The following is a 12,970-nucleotide window of genomic DNA, read 5'->3' on the forward strand; positions in this document are numbered from 1 at the left end:
ATAGGCTTTCTATGGCCCACTGAATGAGAGGGAGAGAGGTGGCACACCCAGGAGTCAAGACTGGCACACAAGCTGAAAGGGCAATATTACTCTCCCACTGTTTTTTTATGTTTTTTTTGTTTTTTCAGGGAGACTTTAGAAACCCAATAATATTTAAAAAAAAAAATAAATAGGCTTTCTATGGCCCACTGAATGAAAGGGAGAGAGGTGGCACACCCAGGAGTCAAGACTGGCACACAAGCTGAAAGGGCAATATTACTCTCCCACTGTTTTTTTATGTATTTTTTGTTTTTTTCAGGGAGACTTTAGAAACCCAATAATATTTTTAAAAAAAAATAAATAGGCTTTCTATGGCCCACTGAATGAGAGGGAGAGAGGTGGCACACCCAGGAGTCAAGACTGGCACACAAGCTGAAAGGGCAATATTACTCTCCCACTGTTTTTTTAGGTTTTTTTTTTTTTTCAGGGAGACTTTTGAAACCAAATAATATTAAAAAAAAAAAAAAAAAAAAAATATAGGCTTGCTATAGCCCACTGAATGAGAGATAGCGCACACACAGCAGTGGCACACAAGCCCTGACTGAGGCCAATATTTTTCTCCCACTGATTGATGTAGTGTTTCTGTGTTGAGGTAGATTTTAGAACACAAATCACGGAAAAAATAAATAGGCTTTCTATGGCCCACTCAGTGAGAGATGGCACACACAGGGATGGCACTGTAGCAGAAATGCCAATCTTAATCTCCCACAAAAAAAAAAAAAAAAACTGTCCTACAATTACTATCTCCCTGCAGTAATGTAAGCCAGGTATGGCAGGCAGCAATAGGAGTGGACTGATGCACAAATTAAATAAAAAGTGTGGACAAACAAAAAAGATAGCTGTGCAGAAAGGAAGGAACAAGAGGATATGTGCTTTGAAAAAAGCAGTTGGTTTCCACAGTGGCGTACACACAGCAATACAGCTATCACGGAGCCTTCTAGGGCAGCCCAATGAGCTACAGCGCTGAGGGGAAAAAAAAAAAAAAATAGCTTCCACTGTTCCTGCACACCGAAGGTGGTGTTGGACAGTGGAAATCGCTGCAGCACAAGCGGTTTGGTGGTTAGTGGACCCTGCCTAACGCTCTCCCTGCTTCTGATGAAGCGGCAGCAACCTGTCCCTAAGCTCAGATCAGCAGCAGTAAGATGGCGGTCGGCGGGAACGCCCCTTTATAGCCCCTGTGACGCCGCAGACAGCAAGCCAATCACTGCAATGCCCTTCTCTAAGATGGTGGGGACCAGGATCTATGTCATCACGCTGCCCACACTCTGCGTTCACCTTCATTGGCTGAGAAATGGCGCTTTTCGCGTCATTGAAACGCGACTTTGGCGCGAAAGTCGCGTACCGCATGGCCGACAAGCACAGGGGTCGGATCGGGTTTCATGAGACGCCGACTTAGCCAAAAGTCGGCGACTTTTGAAAATGATCGACCCGTTTCGCTCAACCCTACTCAGGACCGTGCAGCTCAGCAGCCAATCAGTGCGCAGTAAGCCTGTACATATAAGAGGCGCCTCCAGCTCCGGCCTCACTGTTTTCCTTCCTATCAGGAGAAATTTTCATTTTGTTTCCGCAGCACATGATGGCAGAGACCGCGCCAGCCGCCGCTCCCCCTCCCGCAGAGCCAGCCGCCAAATCCAAGAAGCAGCCGAAGAAATCCGCCGCCAAGAAAAGCCATAAACCCTCCGGCCCCAGCGTCTCCGAGCTGATCGTGAAAGCCGTGTCCGCCTCCAAGGAGCGCAGCGGGGTGTCTCTGGCCGCCCTGAAGAAGGCTCTGTCTGCCGGAGGATACAATGTGGAGAAGAACAACAGCCGCCTGAAGCTGGCCGTCAAGTCTCTGGTCACCAAGGGCGCCCTCCTCCAGGTGAAGGGCAGCGGCGCCTCCGGGTCCTTCAAGCTGAACAAGAAGCAGGAGACTAAAGACAAAGTGGCCAAGAAGAAGTCAGCAGCTGCGGCCAAGCCCAAGAAACCCGCTGCTGCCAAGAAAGCCGCCAAATCTCCGAAGAAGCCCAAGAAGGCTCCGACCGCGGCCAAGAAGAGTCCGAAAAAGGCCAAGAAGCCCGCAGCAGCTGCCAAGAAAGCGGCCAAGAGCCCCAAGAAGCCGAAAGCCGCTCCCAAGCCCAAGAAGGCGACGAAGAGTCCGGCTAAGAAGGCGGCCAAACCCAAAGCTGCCAAGAGTCCGGCTAAGAAGGCTGCGAAAGCCAAGAAGCCAGCGGCTAAGAAATAAGCGGAGCTGCTCCTGTACTTATACCACAAAGGCTCTTATCAGAGCCACGAAATCCTCCCCCCAGAGCTGTATGATCAGTGCCACCACCTCCTCCCCCCAGAGCTGTATGGTCAGTGCCACCACCTCCTCCCCGCAGAGCTGTATGATCAGTGCCACCACCTCCTCCCCGCAGAGCTGTATGATCAGTGCCACCACCTCCTCCCCGCAGAGCTGTATGATCAGTGCCACCACCTCCTCCCCGCAGAGCTGTATGATCAGTGCCACCACCTCCTCCCCGCAGAGCTATATGATCAGAGCCACCACCTCCTCCCCGCAGAGCTGTATGATCAGTGCCACCACCTCCTCCCCGCAGAGCTGTATGATGAGTGCCACCACCTCCTCCCCGCAGAGCTGTATGATCAGTGCCTACAGGTGACAATTCTGTGTTATTAATGGAGGGAAGGGGCCGATGTGCAGCAGAGATCATGACACTTGCATCATCCTAATCAGTTATCACCACATGTAACCCTCATCTCAGTAATAGGGGTGTGAGGTTATTACTCCGATGTGAGAGTTGAAGCCTCAGTGACTGATTATAGAGGAGCCACTGTACAGCTCCGGGCACTGGGAATCTAGAACCGGAGCTTCCGCTGTATTAGCCGCCTGCAGATTTGATGCGACCCTGTGTTTCAGAGCAGCAAGTAATATCTGAAGTGTGAGTCAGGCTGAGCCTTCTCTGTGCAGTGATTGGTCGCGGACATCACACGTTATTGGCTGCTCACCTTCTACAAAATAACCAATGGTATGCAGGGGGCGTGTCCACATGGAGCGAGACTAGGAGCAGAGGAGTATAAATATCCCGCTCTCTCCGCTTCTCTCATCACTTCTGTTCTCTTCTGTTCAGAGCTATGGCCAGAACCAAGCAGACCGCCCGTAAATCCACCGGAGGGAAAGCTCCCCGCAAGCAGCTGGCCACTAAGGCCGCCAGGAAGAGCGCTCCGGCCACTGGTGGAGTGAAGAAGCCCCATCGTTACCGCCCGGGAACAGTCGCTCTCCGTGAGATCCGCCGCTATCAGAAATCCACCGAGCTGCTGATCCGTAAACTTCCCTTCCAGCGACTGGTGAGAGAGATCGCCCAGGACTTCAAGACTGATCTGCGCTTCCAAAGCTCGGCCGTGATGGCCCTGCAGGAGGCCAGCGAGGCTTATCTGGTGGGGCTGTTTGAGGACACCAACCTGTGCGCCATCCACGCCAAGAGGGTCACCATCATGCCCAAAGACATCCAGCTGGCCCGCCGGATCCGTGGGGAGAGAGCTTAGATCTGTTCTCAAGACCTGACTGTACCACAAAGGCTCTTTTCAGAGCCACCAAATCCTCCCTCCAGACGAGCTCATTCCTAACCTCCGCCACACAGGGCTGATCCTGAATGCATCATGTATCCGGACTAGTTGTTCATTTCTCTGCAGGAGTTTGCAGCAGTTCTATAGTCGTTTTGCCTAGATAAAATCAATCAGCGTTTTAGAGACTCCTCATCCCCTTATAAGTTCTCTCTAAACTGCTGGACCTCGTTTCCTTATATTCCCGGCACTCCGGTGTGATGGAGTCACTATGGAAAGAGGGAAAGTTATGTTCCTTGTATTCTTGAAAGCGGATACTTCTCCCTTGATACTTCTCCCTTGATACTGAAAACCTATCTAGACTAAGTAGAAGGAAAAAGGTAAAACGTCATCTCCCCCAAAAGTAGAAAGGGACACGAGACACTGAATCATTTAGTGGGGGACAGATCCAGCTCCAGGCATCCCATAAAAACGTATTTATTAGTAAGTCAGAACCGCGTCTGCCTAGTGTAAGTGTACATCCCCTGTGACTCCTTATGCAGTTTGTGAGTTTTTTTGTATTATTTCCAAATACGTTTTTCTGTGATCCCTGGACCTGGATATATATCTACCTATTAGACTCCTGTATGGAACGTAAGTGACCAGTGATCGCAGGACACAAACACATTTCCGATATCTGTCCGTCCGGAAACTAAAGAAAAAAAACGGACACCAGTGCTGCAAGGCTGCAGTGTTAACCACTGAGCCACGGCGCCGCTCAACAATACTTAACTCCCTCTTTGTCTGCTCTGTATATACTGTACACTGCTCAATATAATGTACACGCTGCTGTATATGCTGTACACACTGTTGTATATACTGTACACACTGCTGCATATAATGTAAACTGCTCAATATAATGTACACACTGCTGTATATGCTGTACACACTGTTGTATATACTGTACACACTGCTCTATATACTATACACACTGCTGTATATAATGTACACACTGCTCTATATACTGTACACACTGCTGTATATAATGTACACACTGCTCTATATACTGTACACACTGCTCTATATACTGTACACACTGCTGTATATAATGTACACACTGCTCTATATAATGTACACACTGCTGTATATACTGTACACACTGCTGCATATAATGTACACTGCTCAATATAATGTACACTGCTGTATATAATGTACACACTGCTCTATATACTGTACACTGCTGTATATACTGTACACTGCTCTATATACTGTACACTGCTTTATATACTGTATACTGCTGTATATACTGTACACTGCACTGTACACTGCTGTATATACTGTACACACTCCTCTATTATCAGTGACACTTATTACACTGCTGATCTGGGCAGTACAGATGTGATGTGCACTATATATACTATATACAGCTGTGCTCTCTGTGTAGATGCTGGATTTTGTGTCTCCGCTTTTCTCCCTCCCCCCATCGCTACAGATCACATTTGTGGTGGGTGGGTCGTTATGTAATTATCGTGTATTTGAGTTCTCCTATGTTCTCTGGGGCTGGAGACGCCGGGGGTCTGGTTACATGCAGCTCCCTGCTCTGAGGGACCGGTAATGGCCGCCAATCCGGCACCACAGTGACTGCCGGGGATCAGATGAGTTTTCTGTAGATCATTGTCCCTAAAATGTATTTTTGTATTCTACTTTCTAACAAGCTGGAAAATAGCAGCAGGAACTACAATGAAAGCACAAATCAAAATAACCAACAGATCTAGCAGCAGCGCCGAGGTGAGAAGAATGGAGAAGCGGGAAAATAAGAGGACAATAATCGGGAAATTCACAATCGCCAACCGTTCTGTGCTCAACCAATCAGAGACGAAAGGGAGGGGCTAACTGCAAATTTAGTACTAGAAATCTCGCTCCGGAAACGCGTCATCTCTGCGGTTCTCGCTCCGGTCCGCTCACTCGCTATATAAAGGAAGGACTCTGCGCTGATCAGTCATCGTGTTCTGCTGACTACGTGGAAGATGTCTGGTCGCGGTAAAGGAGGAAAAGGTCTCGGGAAGGGCGGCGCCAAGCGGCACAGGAAGGTGCTCCGTGATAACATCCAGGGCATCACCAAGCCTGCCATCCGCCGTCTAGCTCGCAGAGGAGGCGTCAAGCGCATCTCCGGCCTCATCTATGAGGAGACTCGCGGTGTCCTGAAAGTCTTCCTGGAGAACGTGACGCCGTCACCTACACCGAGCACGCCAAGAGGAAGACCGTCACCGCCATGGACGTGGTGTACGCGCTCAAGCGCCAGGGCCGCACTCTCTACGGCTTCGGAGGTTAATTGTGTTCTCTGCTCCATGCTCACACCCCAAAGGCTCTTTTCAGAGCCACCCACATCTTACATGAGAGGCTGCACCTGACTGCTGGGGTCTAATGGTCACTGTGCTTGTGTGACTGCCAGTGCAGGCTTTATACACGCTGTACATGTGTAAGGGGGGATATATCCGCACTGGGCCGTTTATAGTAATTTGTGCACAGTTCTACCATATTCTGCTGATACTACGGAGCAGAAATCCACGTCCTGATGTTGAGTAAAGGAGATTCTGACATTGTATCTTCCTGCTCAGATCCGTGTGGGTTGTAGGAGGGCTGCGAATAGTGAAAGCGGCTGGATTGATGAATGGCCTCGGAGTGTAGACTCCTATGTGACCGCGTCCTGATCACTAGACTCTGGTATGGATGGCGGCTCCGGTGCTGAGGCCGCATTTTTTGGGCCACATGTCAGTCGATTTACTTTATAATAAATAATCTGCCATTACCAGTGGAACCCTGGAGGCAGCGGCACTAGGACCCAGAGCTGAGAGGACAGGGGTCTATAGCTACAGAAAGCGCTGCGCCACTGGTAGAGGAGCCGCACAGAAGCTCCCACAGCTGTGATGGGGACTGGACCTGCACGGGGCCGATAGAAATGGTGAAATCAGCCAGATGTGATACAAATCCGGTGAACAAACAACCTCCGCCGGCGAACGATCTACATCTCACTAGGACACATCTGCAGATGAAGACGGAACAAAACCCTACGAGGCAGCGGAGAAGCAGCTCTTCTAGTGAGGGTGTGGGTGGCTCTTAGAAGAGCCTTTGGGGTGAGGAGCAGAGGAAGGAGCCGATCACTTGGCGCTGGTGTACTTGGTGACGGCCTTGGTGCCCTCGGACACGGCGTGCTTGGCCAGCTCTCCGGGCAGCAGCAGGCGCACGGCGGTCTGGATCTCCCGGGAGGTGATGGTGGAGCGCTTGTTGTAGTGAGCCAGGCGGGAGGCTTCCCCTGCGATGCGCTCGAAGATGTCGTTGACGAAGGAGTTCATGATGCCCATGGCCTTGGAGGAGATGCCGGTGTCGGGGTGGACCTGCTTCAGCACCTTGTACACGTAGATGGCGTAGCTCTCCTTCCTGCTCTTCCTCCGCTTCTTGCCGTCCTTCTTCTGGGTCTTGGTCACGGCTTTTTTGGAGCCCTTCTTGGGCGCTGGGGCAGATTTGGGATCAGCCATAATGAAAGCAAATAGTTCTTGTCACAAGTGAGAGGAAAATGATCCTGACTCTCCCAGAGCAGCAGCATTTATAGCCAGTCCATGCAAATGAGCACTGATGACAGATCGCTGTGCTATTGGGTGAGAAAATCAGGTGATCAACATCAGAAGCTCCGCCCTCTGAAGTTCATTGGTTATTCCATAAATAAATCTCCCCTCCATCAGACTGTGCTGTAAATCCCCATATACTGCTGCGTACCCCCGTATGGTGCGATGTATGCCCATATAGCAATGTATACCATCATATAGTGCGATGTATGCCCATATAGCAATGTATACCCTCATATAGTGCTTTACAACTCCATATTGCACTGTATAAACTCCAGACGGTGCTGTATACCTTACACATAATGCTGTGTATCGCATGTAGCACTGTAACCCCCGTCCATATGTGCTATATACTCCCCTTATAGTGCTACACACACCATGTTGCACTGCATACCCTCAATAGAGCGCTGGAAACCCCCATGTCTCGTTTTTACCCATGCATAGTGATGTATGCCCCCCTATAGTGCTGCATTCTTCCATATAGGAGCTTTTACCTTGGTAGATCCTGTGATCAACCTGATAACTTTGCTGCCGGTTGTGACTTTATTGCTCTCGGGTCGGTGCGATTCTCTCACTGATGTTCTCACTGTCGCAAGTGATCGGAGGACGCCACCTATTGCAAGCGGCAGAGGAGCAGTGATCGGATCTCGGCCTCTCCCCTGTGCTCCTCACCCGGATCTCTCTCAGCTGACCAGATTGTCTGTGCAGAGCCCAGGACTGATCGCTGCGACATTTCCCCAACTAGAAACAACTGGTGAGCACCGGCAGTAACGGAGCGGGAATGTCCGAAGCAACAAATCACCTGCGAGTAGGATGGGGCCACCGATCAGTCCGTGTACCGGCTCCCCGCTATGTCCAGCGCCGCTTCTGCGGATACTGCGCCACTAATCAGGGACTCCAGGGGGTGATCACTATACAAGAGCGGATCGTCCGACCCGACACCGGGCGTCGTGCTGCCTCCCCCTTTGGTGAGTATGACGCTATCGGCAGTGACTTTAGCAAGAATCGCTGATGTGAAAGTCGCCTTTTGCAGCAGATCTTGCAGTTTTTCTGCATCTGCCGCGTAACGGGTCACTCACTACAGCAACATTGCGTTCGGCCTCATTCATTCACTATGGGATTTGCCAGAAGGGTAACACAGGCGACGGCCTCCGCTGACTGCCCCCTCCCTGACCTGTGATATCACTGTACCCCGTATGTGCAGAGTATTGGGGGGGGGGGGGGGGGGTTGTGTTCCACATCAATAGATGATCCACATCGGGGGCTGATTGCAATCACCTGCCTGATATCGTGTCTTACCCCGTGTGAAGCTGTGACCGCTGCGGCCTGTAATGGAGGGAAGAGCTCTGATAAGGCGACAGCTTCACAGTGCGACACTCCGTGGAGGAAACTGTGAAATATTAACGGATTTATGTGACCCCCACTATTGTGCAAAAGGGGAATATCGGGAGAAAGGCGGAGACGCAAAATCCAGCGTCTACACAGAGCACAGCTGTATATAGTATATATAGTGCAACACATCACATCTGCACAGCCCAGATCAGCAGTGTAATAAATGTCACTGATAATAGAGGAGTGTGTACAGTATATACAGCAGTGTACAGTATATAGAGTAGTATGTACAGTATATAGAGCAGTGTATGCAGTATATAGAGCAGAGTGTACAGTATATAGAGCAGTGTACAGTATATACAGCAGTGTGTACAATATATAGAGCTGAGTATATAGAGACGTTTATACATTATATAGAGCAGTATGTACAGTATATAGGGCTGAAAGTACAGTATATACAGCAGTGTGTACAGTATATAGAGCAATGTACACATTATATAGAGCAGTATGTACAGTATGTACAGTATATACAGCAGTGTGTACAGTATATAGAGCAGTGTGTACAGTATAGAGCAGTCTCTCCTCTCTTTCTCTCTCCTTCTCTTCTCCTTTCTCTATCTCTCTTTATCTTTCTTTCCCTCTCTCTATTTCTGTCTCCTCTTTCATTCTTTCTCCTTTCTCTCTTCTCTCTCTCTTTCTTTCTCTCTCTTTCGCTCTATTTCTCTCTTTACCTCTCTTTCTCTGTCTCTCTTTCCCTCTATCTCTCTCTCTCTCTCTCTCTCTCTCTCTCTCTCTCTCTCTCTCTCTCTCTCTCAGGGAGAGATGATCAATCCTTCATGTCAGCACCTCTCCAGAATGAGGCTGATGTACTAGTTTTTCTAGGCACCGCCATCTGCACTTGGGGTGCTGCTGTAATCCCTTTCATCATCCTCATTTTTCTCTTTCTCTCTCCTCTCTTTTAATCTTTCTCTCTCCTTTCTCTCTTTCTATCTATCTCTATCTCTCTTACTTTCTTCATTTCTTTCTCTCTCACTCTTTCTTCTCTCTCTTTCTCTCTTTCTTTTTCTCTCTCTCCTTGTCTCTTTCTTTATCTCGTTCTCTCTCTTTCTTTCTCTCTCTTTCTATTTCTCTCTCTCAGAGAGAGATGATCAATCCTTCATGTCAGCACCTCTCCAGAATGAGGCTGGTGTACTAGATTTTCTAGGCACTGCCATCTGCGCTCGGTGCTGCTGTAATCCCTTTCATCATTATAGTTTTTCCTCTGCACGTTTCCACATCCAGCCAAGTGATCGCTGGGTCCATTATACCCATCAGCATTGGCGATACTTCAATATGTTGCAAAGGAGAAGACAGAAGTGGTGATAACCCGCCTCTGTCTTCCCTAAAGTGTCTCCGCTGTGGTGCGGGATGATATGCTATGGAAATTTAATATCATTAATTGTGTCCTCCCAACAGGATCTGGTGCCCCATCTAATGGACATTCTATGTCATGGCACGGAAGGTTTCCCCAGGAGGGCGGTGGTGAAGGTGTTTACTAATTGGCTATGGAACGGTCACATGCAAAAACTCCAAGACTCGGACACCGTGCTGTCCCAGATTCTGGAGACGACGTGCAGGGAATTGGATTGGGAGGTGAAGGTGAACGCAATGGACCTGGCAGATTCCTATATGTCCCAAACATTGGAGATGGGGCCATCCCTAACGTGCCCTTACACTATAGGGCTGCCATCTAGCAGAAGCTCAGGTTCCATCTCAGACGCTCTGGTTAAATGTGAACGAGTCGGGCTTTTCCAGGCCTTATTGACTTGTCTTTGTGACTCTGAACGGCCAGTGGCATTAAAGGCTTGTGAAATCCTTCTCGCTGTGAAGTCCAAACTGTGCAGTGGGGACACCGATCCCTCCGTACAGCATGGAAGAGACTGGCTGGAGCACACGATGAAAGAGAAGCAAATAGCAGGTGGGGAAGGTGCTGGGGACCGGCAGGAGCGCCCACCAGAATGGGCCACTGGGGTCATAAAGAAGATGGATTTGGATAACCAAAGCCACCTTATGGGTGGGGAGAAATGCACGATGCAGATTGCTACTGATGGGAAGTTTAAGGGACATTTTTGCTGCAAAAATAATGCCTTTTGTGCTGTAATTTGCAGTGAATCCCACCTGTTTTTTTCCTACAGTGCCCTACTGGGACCCAGAAGCCATCCTACAGCTACTCAGTAACCAACCTGCAGCATTTAATGGGGGCACTGCCTTAACATCTAAGGGCTACTACTCACTTGCAAGCAACTCGGATGAGTCTCGCATGTTTAAAACCCGGCTCTGCACCCGGCACTCAGATCGGAGCATGCGGCCGCATAGGAATAGATGCAGCCGCACGCTCCGCTCCTCTGTGCGGGGTGCAGTGCCGGGGTATTGCCGGTGAGTAAGGAGCCCTAAGAAGGAAGTTCTGCTTATAAGAAAGTAAATGCCTCTGGCACTATAGAGGCCGATGTAGTAGGGATTATTTTTCTATTTTGGGTTGCTGCCAGTACACTTTTCACATGACTAACAATTAAAAGAAACAAACAAAAAAAAAACAAAACAAAAAAAAAAAAAAAAAACGGGCGCATTCCTGTAATTTTGCATTAGGACTGGAGTCATTTAGTTAATAAATGTTTGGAGAAACAAAGTGAGAATCATGAACTTCAATTAATACAAGAGGACTATGAGACCACAAAGAATCAGGACGATCCATGGAGCAAGAGCTGGAATGAAAAGCCACTGAGCGCAGCGCGATTTGTCAAATACACACATAGAGTTTTATACAACAAACAAAGAAAAGAGGGACGGTAAAAATAAATTTTAATAGGGTAAGAAAAAGGGATCAAAGTTGAGGAAAGTGTAGGATAAGACACAGATCCAAGCAGGTTGGAGAAAGACAAGCGTACTGTTATAATACTAACCGCGTAACAGGAGACAAGTAATATGATAGCTTTAATTGAATGACCTTAATAAGGGAAAATAAAAACATGTTAGTAAAACTCAACCTACAAGATAAGAGCTCTCAACTATATCTTGACTAAATGTTTCCCTACCGGGGTCTTGATAGACAAAACCATCCAAGAGGGGAAAATCCGGTAGAATAACTTAAAATGGATCTTGATAAAAAGTACATTCGTAATTCAGTAATATTGAGGGTCATTTCTGATCTTTTTTCCCCGTTTCCATATGTAACTTCCACAGAGGATGGTAGCTCATAACTGTATGTGTGAGGGGGCCATGCATACTGCTGTGATGCCCTTACCGGACACTTACTGCACTATACCGCAAACCGCTACATCGCAGTATGTCGCACTATATGGGGGTACAAAGGACTATTCGTAAAGATACATTACTATATAGAGGTAATTATTTCTACATGGAAGGTTTACTGCTGTGTGTGGGGATTTCTGCATTACAGGGGGCATACAGCAGTATACAGATGTGCACTGCATTGTTATATGGAGGTATACAGAATTACAGGGGTTTCCAGCACCATCTGGAGATATTACTGCACTATATGGAGTCTCCCCGAGGTGTCTGCTCTCACCGCCCGGGGCTCTGCGTCTGGTGACGGGAAATAGCAGGTGAAGCAACGGAGGGAATTAATGGTGACGAGGGAGATGGTGAGAAAACCTTGTCCGGAATAATCTGGGCATTTCTCGGTGAGTTGCTCTGTGTTCTGGGACTTCTTATTTAACCCCTTGCTGCACAGATCTCGGCATTCTGGGGTCTCGTTTATTAGTTAATTATTCTCTTGTTTATCAAATAACAGGAGACATTTGTGGTCGGTGGAGTTGATCTAGGGAAATGACGTCATTACATTACAGTGGAAGTGACGTCATTACATTTAGAAGCTGCGGGGAAATTCAACCCCCCCCTAACAGTCCTGTGTTCAGCCAATCAGCAGAGGGAGGAGCTAATGTTGCCAATGGTAACACGCTTACAGTTCCCGCTTTTTCCAGTCCTTTGTCTTCATATAACACGTGGTTATATAACACAGTAAAATGTAGTTAGTTACTCACAATGCATAGCCACCGGAGACCCCGACAGCGCCGTTTCGCCTCACAGGCTTCCTCAAATGGGAGATTTTACTGGGAGATTTTGCTATTAAGGCTTAATACATTGGTTGTTCTGCTGCTAACACTTGGATAGAACTTATATTTGCACAGCACTACGCACTTTAATAAATCATATCCATATGCAGAGCAGTATCTATTTGTAGAGACAACTTGTAAGCCTCTTTCAGCTTTATAGCCTTTTTTTCAGCATACTAAGCCTCATGTTGTTTGGCCCCTATTAGACTTTTTGCATTTAAGCATATTATTGTTCTAAGGAAGAGGGACTTAGGCTGTGTGTAATATTTATATATTTATGGTGATACACTTGATATAATATATATGAATTTATTTATTCCCAGTATATTTAATTATCACATTTTTTGC

The 12,970-nt window shown here is 48.0% G+C and overlaps 2 protein-coding genes across 2 annotated transcripts; both read left to right on the forward strand.

Annotated features, from left to right (window-relative positions):
• Positions 1–1,596: 1,596 nt before the first annotated feature.
• On the forward strand, positions 1,597–2,282 carry LOC143785685 (histone H1.01-like). Its single transcript, XM_077274747.1, has one exon. The coding sequence runs from the start codon at positions 1,613–1,615 to the stop codon at positions 2,258–2,260; it is 648 nt and encodes a 215-aa protein (XP_077130862.1). The 5' UTR covers positions 1,597–1,612; the 3' UTR covers positions 2,261–2,282.
• An 865-nt stretch (positions 2,283–3,147) lies between these two features.
• LOC143784856 (histone H3) lies at positions 3,148–3,577 on the forward strand. The gene has a single exon (XM_077273487.1). The coding sequence runs from the start codon at positions 3,148–3,150 to the stop codon at positions 3,556–3,558; it is 411 nt and encodes a 136-aa protein (XP_077129602.1). The 3' UTR covers positions 3,559–3,577.
• The last annotated feature ends 9,393 nt before the right edge of the window (positions 3,578–12,970 follow it).

The sequence above is a fragment of the Ranitomeya variabilis genome, chromosome 7 (genome assembly GCF_051348905.1).
Source record: "Ranitomeya variabilis isolate aRanVar5 chromosome 7, aRanVar5.hap1, whole genome shotgun sequence".
Classification (NCBI taxonomy): Eukaryota; Metazoa; Chordata; class Amphibia; order Anura; family Dendrobatidae; genus Ranitomeya; species Ranitomeya variabilis.

Bases quoted from the DNA above. Each gene is read 5' to 3' on its own strand.
- LOC143785685 (XM_077274747.1), top strand. From the start codon at position 1,613: ATGATGGCAGAGACCGCGCCAGCCGCCGCTCCCCCTCCCGCAGAGCCA.
- LOC143784856 (XM_077273487.1), top strand. From the start codon at position 3,148: ATGGCCAGAACCAAGCAGACCGCCCGTAAATCCACCGGAGGGAAAGCT.